Source organism: Lissotriton helveticus, chromosome 1_1 (genome assembly GCF_964261635.1).
Source record: "Lissotriton helveticus chromosome 1_1, aLisHel1.1, whole genome shotgun sequence".
Classification (NCBI taxonomy): Eukaryota; Metazoa; Chordata; class Amphibia; order Caudata; family Salamandridae; genus Lissotriton; species Lissotriton helveticus.
Window position 1 is genome coordinate 782,400,405 of NC_136057.1, and position 17,489 is coordinate 782,417,893.

General features: G+C 46.3%; 1 protein-coding gene across 3 annotated transcripts in view; it reads left to right on the top strand.

The window, feature by feature from the left end:
* Positions 1 to 17,489, top strand: part of TFEC (transcription factor EC) — a 327,748-nt gene that overhangs the window by 259,846 nt on the left and 50,413 nt on the right. For all 3 annotated transcript variants that reach the window (XM_078674359.1, XM_078674360.1, XM_078674361.1), the window contains exon 6: positions 7,482 to 7,557. In XM_078674359.1, coding sequence (XP_078530485.1) covers positions 7,482 to 7,557 — 76 coding nt within the window. The remainder of the gene's footprint in view (positions 1 to 7,481; positions 7,558 to 17,489) is intronic.

Below are 17,489 nucleotides of genomic sequence, written 5' to 3' on the forward strand. Positions count from 1 at the left end.
TGAACATCACATGCTCTTATGAATGTCGGTGTGATGAGGCGAGCACTCAAGCAAGAACCTTAGCTTTAGTTTGAAAGCAGGACGGGCAGTTTTCACAAAAGTATTCGGGACATTCACAGCATTCTCTGCCCATTGTTGTGCTAACATTTGTGATTTTCAGGAACGATGTCACAAATCTGGGCACTCACGTGTTGAATTCCTCTCTCACCTGTATTAAAAAAGTGCAACAAGTCACTGAAAGTATTATTGGCTTACTGTATTTTATCCATCATCCCATCGAATCTTTGTATTACTGGGCAATCTGGTAAATATCTTTGTCACCCTCAGTTGAGGGTCTTGACATGCTGTATCTACTCGATAATGAATACAGTCACAGTCAAGCCTCTTACCGATTTATGGCCAGTGTTGCCTGAGGTGTCCTGAACACTGTGATGGGCAGATTCGGGTTGGCAATACGCAATAACCAGAGCAGCAAACTGCCCAATTTGTCTCCATCCACGTGCATCTTCGCCTGGTATGCACAAAAACAAGATTGTGCAATTGCTCAACAAGACAGGAATGTTATTCCAGAGCCTTCGTCAATGTGGTCCTAACGAGTGTCAGTTTCTAAGTAGTCAGTGAGGACTCAATACATGAGAGCGCACTGTGTAAGGCATCCATAGCCCCCACAACTGCATAGATGCAATGTCCTTTAAGAACTACCTTCATTGCCTCCAATCTATTCATCTAGAAGAAGATGTTTCCCAGTTTTCAACTAGGAGCTGGAAAAGGTTAGGCTGCATTCTCCAGGCGGCAGTTGCAAGGGATTATGGTCAGAAAAAGTCTTCCCTAAGTACTCTGCGCCTCTTGCGAGTAGACTGGTGGCCAGTTCATATAAGATCCGATCAAGGTAAACATACAGGTCGTAATAATAGGATTATTCCTTAGTGACCGGGTGGAGTGACCCCCAACAATCCAACAAGGACAAGTCTTGCAGCTATTGCATGAGTTGGGCTGTGGAAGTAATTATTGAGGATGTGGGGAGAGACTGTGTGAGAGATCCAGACTGGGGTCTAAAACACAATTAAAATCGCCACAGAGAATCCACGGTATATGGGCCCACTTCGTAAGTGTAATAGAGCGACGAAAGAAGAATGTTGATTGCGTTACTTTGGGGGCCTAAAAAAGTACCTTCCTACCATTCAATTGCCCCTCTACCAGTGCATTGCACCCGTCAGGGTCTGTCTCTGTTTCCAGGGGCCGAAAGGGAACCCCTGAGCAGACCCACTTTAAAGCACCCCCAGCAAAGCTAGAGTATGTTGTGCAAAAGAACTGTTCTCTCAATGCTTCTGCAAGCAAACTGCCTCCCCTCTAACCACATGAGATTTGTGCCCCTGGCCTCTCAAATTTTGTTGAGCTGCATGCCTTTCCCTGAAAATACCCATACTGCAGACATTTCATATAGGTATAGTAATCTTAGCCATCTCAGTGGTGCCAGATGGGAGCCAGACCCCTGAATATTATTAGTATGCTGCACTATGACTGTGTTCTATTACACAGTGATAATGACCCACACAAAGTGGTATCTGAGTGTGCCACATACCATAACAATCAATAACATTAGAACCCACAACTCCCAGCCCAGGGCAACCAGAAAAAAAACATTGCTCACCCAAACATGGAAAAAACTGTTTCATACAACGGGTGCTCCTGAATGAATGGGTATGCACTTCGATGTTGCTTAGGAGCCAGATGACGGGGGTGGCAAGTGTATCATCGGTCCGTACCTTATCCAGACTGTTTTAAGTATCTGTACCAAGTCCGCCAGGGAGAGCCATCAGTTCCAAGCAATTTGATATTCAAGTGTAGGAGGACTTTTGTGTTGAGTGAGATGCAGTAAACAGGTTCTTCATCTGTATCTTCATATCCCAAAGAATGACCTATTAATGAGCTACAATCCGCCAACAAAGCAACCACGACTCACAAGGCCTGAGCCTGATCCTCCCTTGCCTGTTGAAGAGTAGTGGTCTCCTGGAGGTCAGAGGGCCTTGGAGCCTTGGGATCTGCTGCTATGGTGCTTCGAGGGACCCATTGAAGGTCAGTGTCATGCAGGTGATGATGGGCTGGAGGTCTCATAACAACGTTGCTCCACCCAGTCTCAAGCATCCCCTGGCTCTGTAAAGAAGTAGCTATTGTTCCTGACCATCGCTTGAAGTCTGACAGGGAAAAGCAGAGAATAGCACAGACCCACCTGACTCAGCCTACATTTAACTAACCCTGGGCATAAAACTACACTACGCTAACTGAGCATGCAAAGTTTGTACTAATTCGCACTTTGCAAATTGCACGTAGTACAGTACCAAAACTGTGTTTAATCACGGAGGCTAGCAGCTAAATCAACAACATCCTCAGATGCTTTGACAAGCAATTTTACATGCTTAAAAGCATATAACCAATTCACAAGAGTGAACTTTTACAATTAATTAGAAAATGCCTTGAACACAAAGAGCATAAACAAAAAACACATTTTGTTGAACTTCAGTGGTGGTCCCATCCTCTTAGGACCACCCTAAGCACAGTTGTTGGCAAAAAAACAATCCCAACCAAAAGCCCTGCAAAGCATTATGGGATGAGATTAGCAGTGGGCAGTGAATATTATAGTATCCAATATCAAAATAATTCTACAAAGAGCTGCAGTTCACTAGATGTTGTTACTAGATGTCCCTCACGAGTCAAATGCAAAGCATTGACATTATTCTTACATCAAGCTGCAGTTCCACTAGTCGTTACTAGATGTCCCTCACGAGTCAAATGCAAAACCATTAAAACCCTTTCATCAAGCATTTGCATTTGACTCGTGAGGGACATCTAGTAACCACCAGTTGAACTGCAGCTCTTTGTAGAATTATTTTGATATTGGGTACTATATAATATTCACTGTCCACTGCTAATCTCATCCCATAATGCTTTGCAGGGCCTTTGGTTGGGAATGTTTTTATGCCAATAACTGTGCTTGGGGTTGTCCTAAGAGGAAGAGACCACCACCAAATCGTTCAATAAGATGTGCTTTTTTGTTTTTAAGGCACCTGTTTGGTACTCCCCCTAGGTTCGGTAGGATCCCAAAATCATCACCTCTCTCACTGCGTGCTAATTTTTCAGTTTCACTTGTGTGAAAATACTATATGCACTTCAGCATATAAAGATAGAGATACTTATTTTATCATAACTGGCACTGTGCAGGATGTCATTTGCAATTATTTTGCAATTTTTTCACAGTGCAGACAAGTACACAGTGTCATCAGCTACGCTATGTAGACTACGTGAAGCTACGTGTAGTGCGGCTACACAAACTACGCCTAGGCTCACATTTAACCCCCAAGAAGGAAGCCCTACACCGACATTGTGTTATCTGGAGAAATTCATACTCTTATATTCTCAAATGTGAGTGGGGAGGTCGTTCTGGCAGCCTGCATGCAGAGTGTCTTTGTTTCTGTAGTTTAGAACCTGTGCCACAATCAGTCTGGGAGGAGCCCCAGCCAGCCCTGCAGGGACATGGTGGGTGCGCTCAAGTAGAAAGTGGGAACAATTAATTCAGAGTCATCACCTGCGATAGCCAGGTTTCAAAAAGCTGCACTGGATTGTCACCTTCTGCTCTGCCCAGAAAGCCTCCTATGTAAAGGTTATTACAGTGCAAGTGCTCCTCTGGGTCCTCTGCCTGCTCCTCCAATTCCTGGACCTTTGTAGTGAGAGAGGGGACCCTGCTCTCCAGCTCCTTCATGGAGAGACAGGTATCCATGATCTCATGTTCAGTATGAGCAACCCGTTTTGTCAGTTTGTGCTGATCTGCGCCAAGAAGCCCAAGTTCAAGTACCACTGTATCCACTCAGTTGCATAAATCCTGCCTTGAATCTTTGAGTATTTGTTCAAGTTTGTGATCTGTCTGTGTTTTCACTCTAAGTCCCGGAAGCAATCATGAGCTCACCAGGCTGGGCATTCTGTTGCTGCAGGCCCACTCCACCTCTATGTTCGATGGTGTCACTCCACTTCCTGATGAATAGGGGCCCACAAGACAATCCTCACCCCTAGGAAGGATCTGACAGTAGCAAATCCATGTAGTAGACCGGCCAGGACCCCAGTCGCCTTCACACAGATCAATGATGCAGTGTTAGGCCTGGCCCGGCACCATTGGCGTGGGTCTCTCTTCCATTTTTTGCTGTTGCCTCATGTGCTTTTATTGGTGTTAGATGCTTTGGGCACTGAGCCACTGCTGTCCAGTGCCACAGTGCGAGTGCTCCATAATGTAAATTAATGTATCAATTAGTGATTCCATGATTGACTATTCGGTTTACCCGTTAGACCCTGGTACAGTGCACTGAGTGTGCCCAGGGCGTGTAAATCCAAATGCTGCTAGTGGGCTTGGAGCACAGGTTGTGCCACCCACAGAAGCGGCCTTGTAAAATGTATCTAAGGTCTGCCATTGCAGAGCCTGCATGCAGTCAGGTACTGTCATGCTGACTGGGCAAGTGCACCCACTTGCCAGTCCCTAAACCTTCCCTTTTCTTCATATTAGTCACCCCAATGGGAGGCCCAAGGGCAGGGTGCATTGTAAGTATAAGGTAGGACAAGCCCTGATGTGTGTGGCATATCCTAATAGTGAATAACAGCCATTTTCACTATTGCAAGGCTACCTGTTCTCTATAGGCCAGAATGGGCTGTTAGGATTATTACATTTTATAATTCTAACTGACTCAGAGAACATGGTAGACATTCGAGTTTAGTATGCCTGGACTCAGAATGATAAAATACATCTTTTAGTAAAGTGGGTGTTAACATTCTTGTTCGGTTGCATTTACCTCATTAGTCGTACTGTGCCACAAAGGAGGCCCTTGGTGGCGGTTTGGCACATTGCATGTTACCAGAAGCCGAGTGGGCATGATTCAAATGGAAGCCCAGGGGAAAGGGGGCTATTTTCCAGCTCATAATATAATATAATTTTGTGAAGCATAAAGACCCTGGTTAGCCTGTAGCATGCACTGTAGCAAGACAACTCTCGAACCAATTTTTGCTTGCGTCTTGGATGGATTTTATGTTTTCTTCTGCCTGTTAAGGGAACCAGGCAGAAGTGATCAGTCCTGGTGGAAGTACCCCTACGGACAGAGTTGTTAGGGGTAATACTGTAAAGTCTTGGCACTACAGAAGATTGGCATGGCAATTGCATTTTATGAAGCAGCACCTGTGATAATTTGCTCTACACGAATTCATAACCATACTCAGCAGTTCAGCACATCAAGAGGCTCGACACTGCAAATGATCAGATTTTCACCTATTTGGGTGGTGGATTTGAATATTAGACCCAATGAATATCCCACGATGAATAATTCCCTCCCACCCAGTGGGAACGAGTGATTGTAGCTCTTGCTACCTTTGCCTGTGCTGCCTCTTCTCATCCAACACATAGACACATACTAGTGCACAGCCATGCTGATGGTTGACAGGGGAGAAGACTAGTGGGACAGAGCAGAGGCCACCGCTTCAGCAAGGAAAATGTGTAAGCATTCATACAACCACATAGAACACCCATTTCTCCGCCCTCTCTTTCAATGCATCCCAAAAATGGGCACAACCAAGACTGCATAGTACAAAAGAAGCCTTTTATAAATTCGGGTTGTTGTTAGAAGTTGGAAGCTCTGCTTAGCCTATTGCCTCTGCCTGGAGGAAGTAAAAGGAAAATGTCCCCTAGACCTTGGGGGCTCATAGATGCATCTTTGTACCCTAATATTGCTAAGGAGCCTGGGGGTAATAATCAGCATGCATTAAGCCATCAGGGTATTACCACCCACATTAGATTTGTCATTACATTGCATGTTTGGTAGTTAGCTATGCACCTTGATTAAAGTACTTCTTAAGTAAAGGCTCTGCTGGACAGCTGAGCTATGAGTTGATCACTATTATATGTTTCAATGAGTTCTGAGTTTGTAACCCACAGTATCTTCCTGAATAAGCCCGGAATTGCTTGACTTTGTTCCCATGAGGATCAAGAGAAGAAAGGATGGACTTTGTACAAAGTTGTGGGTCCAATCATATGGTAAATCCCCAGGAAACAAGTGGTAAAAGGCTCACCGTTCTACAGTTTGAGACCAGTAACTTCTGATTGCCCTGAGACTCAAACAAATGTGCTCATAATAGTGTCATGATGACTTAACAAACACACACCTTTTCTTTCTCTCTGTCTTTCATTCATCTTCAATTTCTTTCAGATTTTTACTGAACTGTAGCCCTGCAATAACATTATGCACAGAGTAAATGTCAGACATTCCTATATTCAAAATAACCAGAACCTGGAAACATGAGTACAGCTCCAAGTCTAATTCACTTTAAGATTAAAATCCATTTGGCAAGTTTTACAATGCAAGTCGTTACAACCACTTGCGTCGGGGGGCGCTGGATAGTGAATAGTTTAATTTACTATTCCAACTCAAGTCCCCGTGGATAGTAGGGAAGGTGTTGGAAACTATTCCCTATCCTAGAGCGCCCCCCAGCGCAAGACGTTGTAAAAGTTGCGTTGTAATGGTTGCGTCGTAAAGGTACTTCGTTGTAAAGGTTGCGTTGTAAAGGATGTTCCCCGTATCACACTAAACATGTCACTTCATGCCTTTGCATTCTTAAGGCAATCATAGTCAGACAATAATAATGACATACCTGTTTCTTCCACCTGAGCTTCGCTTGAAGTGCTGTCAATCGAAATCATGAATGACTCTAAATTTGGTGCGGTGTAATTTATGGTTGTCGAAGCAGCAGAGCCAGATACATGCTGTTGTGCATGAATGCAGGCTTCATGTTTGTTAAAATAACACATTCTGAAGGAGGTTACTGCTCACACCTCAAAGAAGTGAAAGGTCCAGCTGGCTAAAATTAGGAGATGATCCATAATAGTTGTGATGGAGAGAGAGAATTATTTCCAGTGCGACAAAACATTAAATATATTTACAGCAGAAATCACCAGGTCATGGATAGCAAATAAACCACGGCAAGAGAGAGGTAGCCCTGAACATAAAGGGCCTCCGCACCTGTTGCAGAGGCCCTGCAGTCCTGGGGAAGTCTCTGCACTCGGACAGGATCTCTGCAATGAGAATACTCACTGCAGGGGTGTAACACAGGCCCCTGCAGCCCCCGCGGTGTGGGGGGCCTTCACCCTCCAGGGGATCCCGTCAGCACCACACTTCTGCTGGGGAGCTCTAGATTGAGTCCGTAGGGGGCCCCTTCACGTACCCTGCAGTTTTGCCCCCTCAAGGTTCGTTACCCCACTGACTCACTGTGGCGATTCCACCCAGAGTGCAGAGACTTCCCCATGACTTACCCATGACTGTATGGCCTCCGCCAGTAGCCCTTTGGGAATCAGACCCACAGACTCTATTTGATTCCATCTACAATCGTCAATGATCAGTTTAGTTTGTTCTTCAGTGGACCTGAAAAAAATAGTCAATACTGTTTTGTCTTTATAGTTGAAAGAAGAAGAAGATATAATATCAACTACAGAATCAAGGAGCTAGGCACACTGATTCCAAGGTCCAATGATCCGTGAGTAATAACACCTTCATATTTTTTTATTTGCGTTACTTAATCTCAGTTTTTCAATAACTAACTTTCTTTGTCGTGCAATGGGAGATTAGTCAAAACCCTCTTTCTCTTCTCTTGAGAAGTACTATTAGACTAAAGTAACATGACGTAATGTGCATCTGTATAAGGAGCATATTTCCAGGGAGTTTTTTGGAGCTGTAAAACAGATGTTTATTGTTACCTATCTCATTAGCATTGACTTTATTAATATTAGTATGGTAACAGGCCGAGAACATCTGCTGGAATTCTTTCCTGTGGTAATCAAGTCAAAAGCAGTTACCATAATTAGATGCAATTGTGTACTAAGTAACCCGGACTGGCTGAGTTTTGTATCACAAGGATGTATGACGGTACAACGCATGCTATTACAATGCATGCCTTTACGGAGCAAGTTTTACAACGCCCCCAACGCGTAACGACGTTGTAACGACTTGCGTTGGGGGCGCTGGATAGTGAATAGTTTAATTTACTATTCCAACTCCAGTCCCCGTGGATAGTAGGGAAGGTGTTGGAAACTATTCCCTATCCTAGAGCGCCCCCCAGCACAAGACGTTGTAAAAGTTGCGTTGTAATGGTTGCGTCGTAAAGGTACTTCGTTGTAAAAGTTGCGTTGTAAAGGATGTTCCCCGTATCACACTAAACGTGTCACTTCATGCCTTTTGCATTCTTTTTGAATGATTTCTCAGATTATGAAAATGCCAGTTTATCGGGTAAGGAAATTGGTGTTTGACGTGGATATTAGTCAATATATATTTTTATTGTACCAATCCACATTGATTCATTTAGAAATGGATGCACACAGGTAGAATACATTATTGTATCAGGAGGTAATGCTAGGATGATAAAACACTAATATCCTGTATTTTAAATGTGGGGGTACTGCACAAGCTTTTTCATTTTGGCCACAAAAATGAGCAGTATAATGTACTGCCACAGAATGCCCCTTGAATCTAATAAAAAATGACTAGCTACTTCCAACCAATCAATCAATCAATCAGAGGATTTGTAAAGCGCACTACTTACCCGCGAGGGTCTCGAGGCGCTGGGGGAGGGGGGAGCCGCTGCTATTGGTTGAAGAGCCAGGTCTTGAGTAGTCTCCTGAAGGTCTGCAGGTCTTCAGTTTGTCGTAGGAAGAGAGGAAGGGTGTTCCAAGTCTTGGCGGCGTGGTGGGGGAAGGACCTGCCCCCGGAAGTGGTTCTGTGGATGCGTGGGACGGCGGCCAGTGACAGGTCGGCGGAGCGGAGTTTCCTGTTGGGTACATAGAATGAGAGTCGGTTGTTGAGGTAGGCTGGACCGGTGTTGTGGAGTGCCTTGTGTGCTTGGGTCAGGAGTTTGAAGCAGATTCTTCTGTCGACAGGGAGCAAGTGCAGGTTTCTCAGGTGGGGGGTGATGTGGTCTCGGCGCGGGATATCGAGGATCAGGCATGCAGAGGCGTTCTGGATTCTTTGAAGTCTGCTGATGAGCTTGGACGGGGCTCCGGCGTAGAGGGTGTTTCTGTAGTCAAGTCTGCTGCTGACGAGGGCGTGGGTGATGGTTTTCCGTGTGTCTGCCGGGATCCATCTGTAGATCTTGCGGAGCATGCGGAGGGTGTAGAGGCAGGTGGAGGAGACTGCGTTGACTTGGTTGGTCATGCTGAGTTTCGAGTCGAGGATGAATCCTAGGTTGCATGCGTGGTTGTTTGGTGCAGGGGGGTGCCCAGAGATGCGGGCCACCAGGAGGCTTCGGAGTTGGGCCCGAGGATGAGGTCCGTGTTCAGTTTGAGCTGGCTTTCTTCCATCCAGTCGGCGACGGCCTTCATACCACGGTGGAGGTTGGATTTGGCGGTGAGGGGGTCCTTGGTGAGGGAGAGGATCAGCTGGGTGTCGTCGGCGTAGGAGATTATGTTGAGGTCGTGTTGTCTGGCGATGCGTGCGAGTGGTGCCATGTAGATGTTGTATAGCGTTGGGCTGAGGGATATTCCTTGCGGGACACCGCAGATGGTCTTGGTGATTCCGGAGTGGAACGGGGGAGGCAGACTCTTTGGGTTCTATCGGAGAGGAAGGAGGTGGTCCAGTCCAGGGCCTTGTCGTGGATCCCTGCGTCATAGAGGCGTGTGTGTAGTGTGTGATGGCAGACGGTGTCGAAGGCTGCGGAGAGGTCCAGGAGGATGAGGGCTGCTGTCTCGCCATTGTCGAGTGGCATTCTGATGTCGTCTGTGGCGGCGATGAGGGAGGTGTCGTTGCTGTGGTTCCTGCGGGAGCCTGACTGGGAGGGGTCGAGGATGCTGTTGTCTGCTAGGTAGCGGGTGAGTTGGGTGTTGACGATCTTCTCGATGACCTTTGCTGGAAACGGAAGCAGGGAGATGGGCCGGAAGTTCTTGAGGTCACTCGGGTACGCTTTGGGTTTTTTCAGTAGGGCGCTGATCTCGGCATGTTTCCAGCTCTCAGGGAAGGTCGCGGTCTCGAAGGAAAGGTTGATGATGTTACAGAGGTGGGGTGCGATGGAGCTGTCGGCTTTGTTGACGATGTGGTGGGGAAGAAGGTCGGATGGGGTGCCTGAGTGAATGGTGCTCATGGTCTTGATAGTGTCCTCGGTGTTCACGTTGGTCCATGCGGTGAGGAGGTCGTGGTTGGCGGGGATCGGTGGGTCCGGTGTGGTGGGGTCGGCAGGGTTAATCCGAGGGTTGAAGCTGTCGTGGATGTCGGTGATCTTGCAGTGGAAGAAGGCAGCAAAGGGCGTCGCACAGGGCTTGGGAGGGCGGGATGTCGTTGGTGCAGGAGCTGGGGTTTGAGAGTTACTTCATGACATTGAAGAGCTCCTAGCTGTTGTGTGCGTTGTTGTCGAGACAGTTTTTGAAGGAGGCCTCTTTGGTAGTCCTGATGAGGTGGTGATGGTTGCGTATGGCATCTTTGTGGGCTGCACGGCTGTCGGGCGTCTTCTCGTTGTGCCAGATGTTTTCCAGTTTCTGACAGGAGCCCTTAGAGGCTAGGAGTTCCAGGGTGAACCAGCTGGCTCTCTGGCTAGTGTCTCTGTTGGTGTGCTGTCTCATTGGGGCTAGGGTGTTGGCGCAGTCTTCCATCCAGAGTCTGAGGGTGTGGGCCCCCTCCTCGGGGTCGGCGGGTTTGGTCGGTGGGTTGAGTGCGACGTGTGTTTGTAGTAGTTCCTTGGTGACTTTGTCCCAGCGACGTCGGGGGATCTGTAGGGTGCGGTGATGTGTGACGGGTTTTCGAAAGGTGAAGTGGATGCAGTGGTGGTCGGTCCAAGTGAGTTCGGAAGCGTGGCTGAAGGTAACGTGGGGACTGGAGGAGAAGATGGCGTCAAACGTGTGGCTGGCGATGTGGGTCGGTGTCGTGACGATCTGTTTCAGTCCGAGGGTGGAGGAATTGCTGTCGCTGTTGTTTTCCAGGTGGTAGTTCAGGTCGCTGAGGAGGATGTAGTCGGTGGAGGTCAGTGCGTGCGTGCTGATGAAGTTGGTGATGGAGTTGCAGAATTGGGGACGGGGTCCGAGTGTTCTGTAGACGAGGGAGCCTCTTAGGGTGGTCTTGGGGTCCGTGTGGATCTGGAAGTGCATGTGTTCGGTAGTGTTGAGGGTGTCTGCGGTGTTTGTAGAGACCCTGATGCTGTTCTTGTGGATGATGGCGATTCCTCCTCCAACTCCATAGGTACGGTCTCTGCGGGTGATCTTGTATCCGTCGGGGATGACCAATGCGATGTCTGGGACGGAGGCTTCGTTCATCCAGGTCTCGGTCAGGAAGGCGATGTCTGGTGATGTGGTGTCGAGTAGGTCCCAGAACTCAACGGCGTGTTTGTGTGCGGAGCGGGTGTTGAGCAGGATGGGTTCCGTCGTGGCGGGTGTCTCGGCGTCTTTGATGCAGGAGAAGCTGTAGTTCTGGCAGGTGAAGGGGCCATGGGTGCGCTTAGGGGTGGCCTTGTGGCAGCTGACTGGTCATCCGTGGTTGAGTGCGATGAGGGTGTTGGCATCGTACCGGATGCGGGCTTCATGTTTGGTGCGTGGTCCAGGGGTTCTGGTGCTGGGCGCGGTCCAGGCATGGACGGGCGCAGACGGGCTTGTCTTAGGCACTCCTTCGGCGTGCCAGCGGCGCGCCCGCTGCGCCACGCCACCTCGCAGCGGCCGCCGTTTATGGGAAGGTGGGGAGGGAGGGTCAGCTGGGAGGCGGGAAGAGCAGCGAATGAGCACCAGGGGGACGGGGCCGCAGGGGAGGCAGCGCCGGGAACAGGTGAGGAGCGGGGCGCGAGAGGAGGGGGAGCGGGGGCAAGGAGCACTGGAGAGGACATGCACAGTCATGCAGCTGGGTACAGAGGTAAGAAAGGGGCACAGTCACACAAGGGGGCAGACAAATCGGGCAGAGGGGCAAAACAGTGGCGGGCCGACCTCAGGGTCAGAGCAGCAGGACAGCAAAACAGGCAGCAACCAGCAAAACAGGCAGCACACAGGCGGCAAAACAGCGGTGGAGCTGCAGCGGGGGGGAGCGACCTACCTAGGCAAGGTCAAGGGTACCTAGGCATGTCCATTGTGACATATGACTCTGTACCCTAAAATATGCATTGTTGATATCATGTGGACCAGCAAAACTTTGAATCCACCCTTTCGCGTTACAAATACATAACATAAACATGCACTTCGCATGTAAAGTGTTGCACTTTACATCATTATTAACGTACAGTCACTGTAGAATTAGAGAATTCATGCATACATTGCGTGCCTTAACAGTATTAAAAGATATATTCTTTGGAGTCTTGATGAATAAACCATTCTTACATATATTTTCTTTCGAAACAAAAATGATTTATGTAATGTGTGCACTAATGTCTCATTTAGTGCACTTAAATGTAGTTCTTCAATCATACTTATGCATACACATTCAAAATTTGACTGTATGCCACATGTATTATAATTCTAACGTAGTGACATTTTAAATTAATTTGCATACACATATTAAATTGCATCATTGATTAAGCTTTTTTTCTGCCTAAGATACTGCTTTTATTTTCCTACTTACATGACTTTTTCCTTGCAGGTGCAATCCACACGGTTTGTTAGTTTGAGAATAGATACAGCTCTTTACTAGCGATAGAAAGAGAGCCTGATGAGAAGATCTTGAGGAAGAGCCTGGAGAGCCAGTGCTTTAACTGACGGGTCCTATTCAGCATTGTTGTAACATAGTTTGGGTGAAAAAGAATGATGTTATTTCCATGTTTGGTGTGGGGCAACCCCTGTTGATGAGAACAGGGGGGGTGTTGCTCAGGAGACTCTTGTGTTAAAATCAAGTGTTCACATCGTCTAAACTCAGATACCTGGATGCTCAGACATGCAGAACTCTTTCCCTTGGACTTTGAGAGCTTTAGACCTCTATGTTTTCCTTTTGATTCTCTGCTCAGTGTGGCTCTTGACCGAGCCTCTGAGATGCTGACAACTTTCCGCAGTTTCTTCACATTTTCCAGTATTTCTCTGACTTCTGAGACTCTTTCGGGTTATAGAACCATCCTATTAATTTGGACTTAACTTAGATGATTTCAGAGTTACTCATTTATAGAAGAGAGAAACAGAAAGTATTATCTGAGCACCAAATCTTGTTATTGAACTTTTGTATTACTGTGACTAAACTTCTTGTTTGTCTTATACTGGTACGCCTAAACTTCTTTAGGAGGTTGAGTTTCCCAATGGGTATTCTGTGCCTTTAAAGCATGGTTCTGAGATTTATGTACCGTAACTTGACTGCTAACTTGTAATAAACCTTCTTAACTATAGTCACTGATTCCTTGTCCTAATTGTGTAGCCAAATGGGTTAGACTGTTCATTTAAGATTAATTGAATTTAATGTTAACTCCCATCATGCCTCAGGCAGCAAAGAAAAGGTCCATTGGAGGACAAGTGGTAAGAGGCTTGGCCCAGGGTGCTGGAGAAAAATGGTACCTCATCGAACGGTTTGTCACTGAAGTGAGGGAGTTTAGGGTGTCCCATTCAGAAATTCCCGAAACCCTGTTCAAACCCCTAAAGCCCATGGTTCACTCGAAGGACTGATGGATTTCCAGCAGTTCAGGAACAAACTGTAGCAGCTTGGTGTGAGTGAAAATAGGAATGCGCATTGCAATTGATAATGCTTAGCTTGTGGTTTTGTAGTGATTATGTAGTGTTCTGCAAAGATGTTTTATGTTGATGCGTGAATGTGGTGCTTAATGCAGAGAAGTTGAAATGGTTATCGGGTCTATCGTCGCCTAAGATCCCGGGATAGATAAAAGATAAGTTGTCAGTGTAGACGATACTGGGTGTAGTTGTATGCTGTATTGTGTTGCTTGGTTGTATGATAGAGGCACGAATGGATAAACCACGCATGCCTCTACCACGCTGCCTAAACCACTAATGCATCTTAACCACACATTTCTTTACCAGGCATGCATTTACCACGTAATTTCATGGTAAAGGCATGAGTGGTAAAGGGGTATGTGCTGCTAAGGTTGTGACCCCCCACCCTAAGCTACAAACATCCATGCCCCTCTCCCCGCCCTGAGGTCCAAATATCCCTACCCTGTCCCAAATCCACGATGTCCCTAACCCTTAAACACTACATTGCTCCCCTCCCACCCCATGTGCTGTCCCTACCTTTCCACTGCCATTAGGCCTAAACCCCTAACCCTTAATTAAAAATCTACCCTGATCCTCCCCGGCCCTGAAAACTACCTCGACCTCCCTAGCCCTGGAACTACCCTGAGCCTCCAGCCATTAAAACTAACCAAGACCCCCAGCCCTGAAAACTGGCCCTGAACCCCCCAGCCCTAAAAACTACCTCTGACCCCCACCCCAGCCCTGAAAACTAAGACCATGGTGTTCCAACTGTTTCCCCTGGTGCTGGTCGTGTGACGTCGTCAACAGCCTTATTGAGATAGGGAATCTATATTGTGTGATTGTAAGGTGTGGTTGGTATGGTTTATCTCAGTTCACAGGGAGGAGCTGTATGAAATTAAATGAGACCCTGGTGGTCAAGTTTTCATTTGAAGTGAAGGTCAGGATAGGTCAGAAAGTGTTGCTCCAGACCTTCTCTTGTGTGTATGAATAGTGTTTAATTTCACTAGAGGATAACACAAAGTTAGCTGTTGAAGTTACTTCCATTTGTTTGTGCATAAATTGCTGAGAGAATGCGCTTGTGGAAAAATTGCAAAGGAGGGTGAGCCACAACAACGATTGAGATTAATGTCACACTGTGCTCCACTGGTATTGGTTGGTTGGTGTAGAGACACTCTGGTATTGGTTAGACAAGTCATAGCGAGCCAGGCTGGTATTGATCATGATTTCGAACAGAGAATTGTGTATGAAAAATGATTTCTTAGTTTACACAAGAAGTCCTTTGTGAATGTTGCATATTCTTTCATGTCTACAATGTGTGGACTGCCAAATGTTAACTACAGTACCCCTAAGTCAGAGATACCTATGGGAATGCCACATTTGAGCATGTCTCTCTTGCATTCATCACCTAATGCAAATAGCGGATCCTTTAGCGGAGAGATAATTCGTAATACCCCTGCAGAACAACCTGGACTAACTTCCTGAGAACTTGATGAATGGTTCAAGGGTATAGACACCCCAACTGGAAGTGATATCGCCCAGAGCAAGTGGACGGAATACTCAAACCCAGGAGAGGGAAAATACAATAGACCAAAACTAGAATTAGATTAAATGATGCTTAGAAATCCCAATTAAACGCCTATCGGGACGATGAGCTACTGTTCATGTGTAAAGACATGTCTAGATGTGCAGAACAGGCTCATGTAATATTGTCTGCATTAGCTCACAGATATGAAATTGACTTGCAAGAATCTAAAGCCTTAGAGAGGGGTCACAGTTTGAGCTTTAATTTCCCGGATCTCACAAACATGAGACCATCAGAAATTAAATTACAGATTAAGGAATTAATTGTATATCTTAAAAAATAGAGTGAGTTAGAAAGTTGGGAACATACATGTGCAAAGGAACAGAAGAAAGTCTGATTTTAACTAACTCTGTTTGGAATAGGGGAGGATGAGGATTCACACATACTTCCCATGAGAGAAGTGCCTGATGGAGGTTATGTCCACATACCTTGGAGTAGGACTGATCTTGCGTCATTCACAAATGACACTGAGTCACATAGGGAGATCAGGTGGTCAATTCGCTAGGATGCAACTGGATTTTATCAAGATGCATGTGTACAATGGTTTGAGATATATCCTAGTGACAGTGTGCAACATCTCATGTTCGGTTGAGGCTTACCTGACCCGCAGAAATGATAGTCTCACAGTGGCTAAGTTGTTGAGGGAGTTATCACCACATTTCGGCTTCCTGATTTCTCTGGAGTCAGACCGAGGAACTCATTTTGATAATGAGGTCGCAAAAATGCTGTGTATAACATTACAAGTCGGACAAAGGCTACATTGCAGTCACCGACCAGTGGCTTCTGGAATTGTGGAACAGGTCAATGGCACTTTGAAATCCAGATTAGATAAAGTTTGAGCCTTAACTTCTTTGAAGTGGCCTGATGCTTTGCCTCGCTTATTGATGAGCCCACGCAGTACTCCATTTAGTGGCACAGGGTTGTCTCCCCATGAAAAAATCATGGGCATAGCTATGAGGTTACCAGATTGCACTTGTGAGCATTACAGATGACATCATTCTTGATTACTGCAAAGGACTGGCTGGTGTCCTGCATTCTGTGTCTTATCAGGTTGGAGAGGCTCTAACAGTGCCATGACCTCAGTCCCGGTGACTGAGTAATGGTGAAGAAGCACATGCACAAGTCATTCTTGGAACTTCAGTAGTGAGGCCCTTACCATGTTTCCTTGGCCATAACCACATTTGTGAAGTATGGAGGCCTCCCCAAATGGGTGCATGCTACCCATACTTGCAGAGTCCCTTGTCCCTTTGAAGATATACCAACACTTGTCCCTGAAGTGCTGGTGGTTAGAGTGAGACAAATGGAGTAGGTTAGCAAAGCTGTTGGGGACCAGCAAGAAGCTGGGACAACACTTGTTTGTCTTGAGGTGGGTCTGATAGAGTCAACAGTTGCAGTCAGTACAGAAGAGTCCTATCCTGTAGTGTTGCTTGTGCCAGATTCAGACCCTGGTGAAGGGCCAAGTACAGCAGTAACATGAGTTATGTCTGGACCCCGGTAGCCAAGGAGAGAAGGAGAGGCAATTTTTCTGAGGTGCATGTGCCATACACAATTCCAGAAGAGACTGAAGGCTCTAGCTTGAGCAACAGATGACGAAGGGACAGTAGTAAGAAGATCAAAGAGAGCCCGGGAACCCTATCACAGGTACTCCTCACCTGACTGGACATACCTATCTGTCAATGACTAGGAGAGAGGATTGTGGGCATTTTGCTATAACAATTGACATTCAATTGAGCATTCTTGAACTGAACTTTGTGGAATGAACAGAGTTTTTGAAATTGCATTGCCACTAAACAGACAATTTATCATGTATGTTATCATTAGTGAGTTTGAACTGAACATTTATGAGACACAACTTAATAGATGTGCTCAAACTACTAAGAAGAATACCGAGGCTTGAGTCTGCTGAAGGAGCGTAAGGTTGTCATTTAGAAGAACATAGAGTTGGGCTTAGGAAGTATCATGAAGATCCTTTGTACATATTGAATTTTGCTTTGTGTTTGCAAAGGTAGAAACAAACTGAGAATGCTGTGCTGCAATGTTCTTCTTAAACCGTCTAACATTAGTGAACTCATTAAGCTTATCCCTAATACTGGTAGACGTAGATGCTTATGTGTAGGAGTATTTCTTGTTGTGACATTAGTATTAATTCATTTGCTTATAATATTAAGTTTACCCCACCCTTCACATGTAAAGCAGCTTTGGTCTACAATTACCCCTCAAACAGCACTTCCTACTGACAGTAGTTTA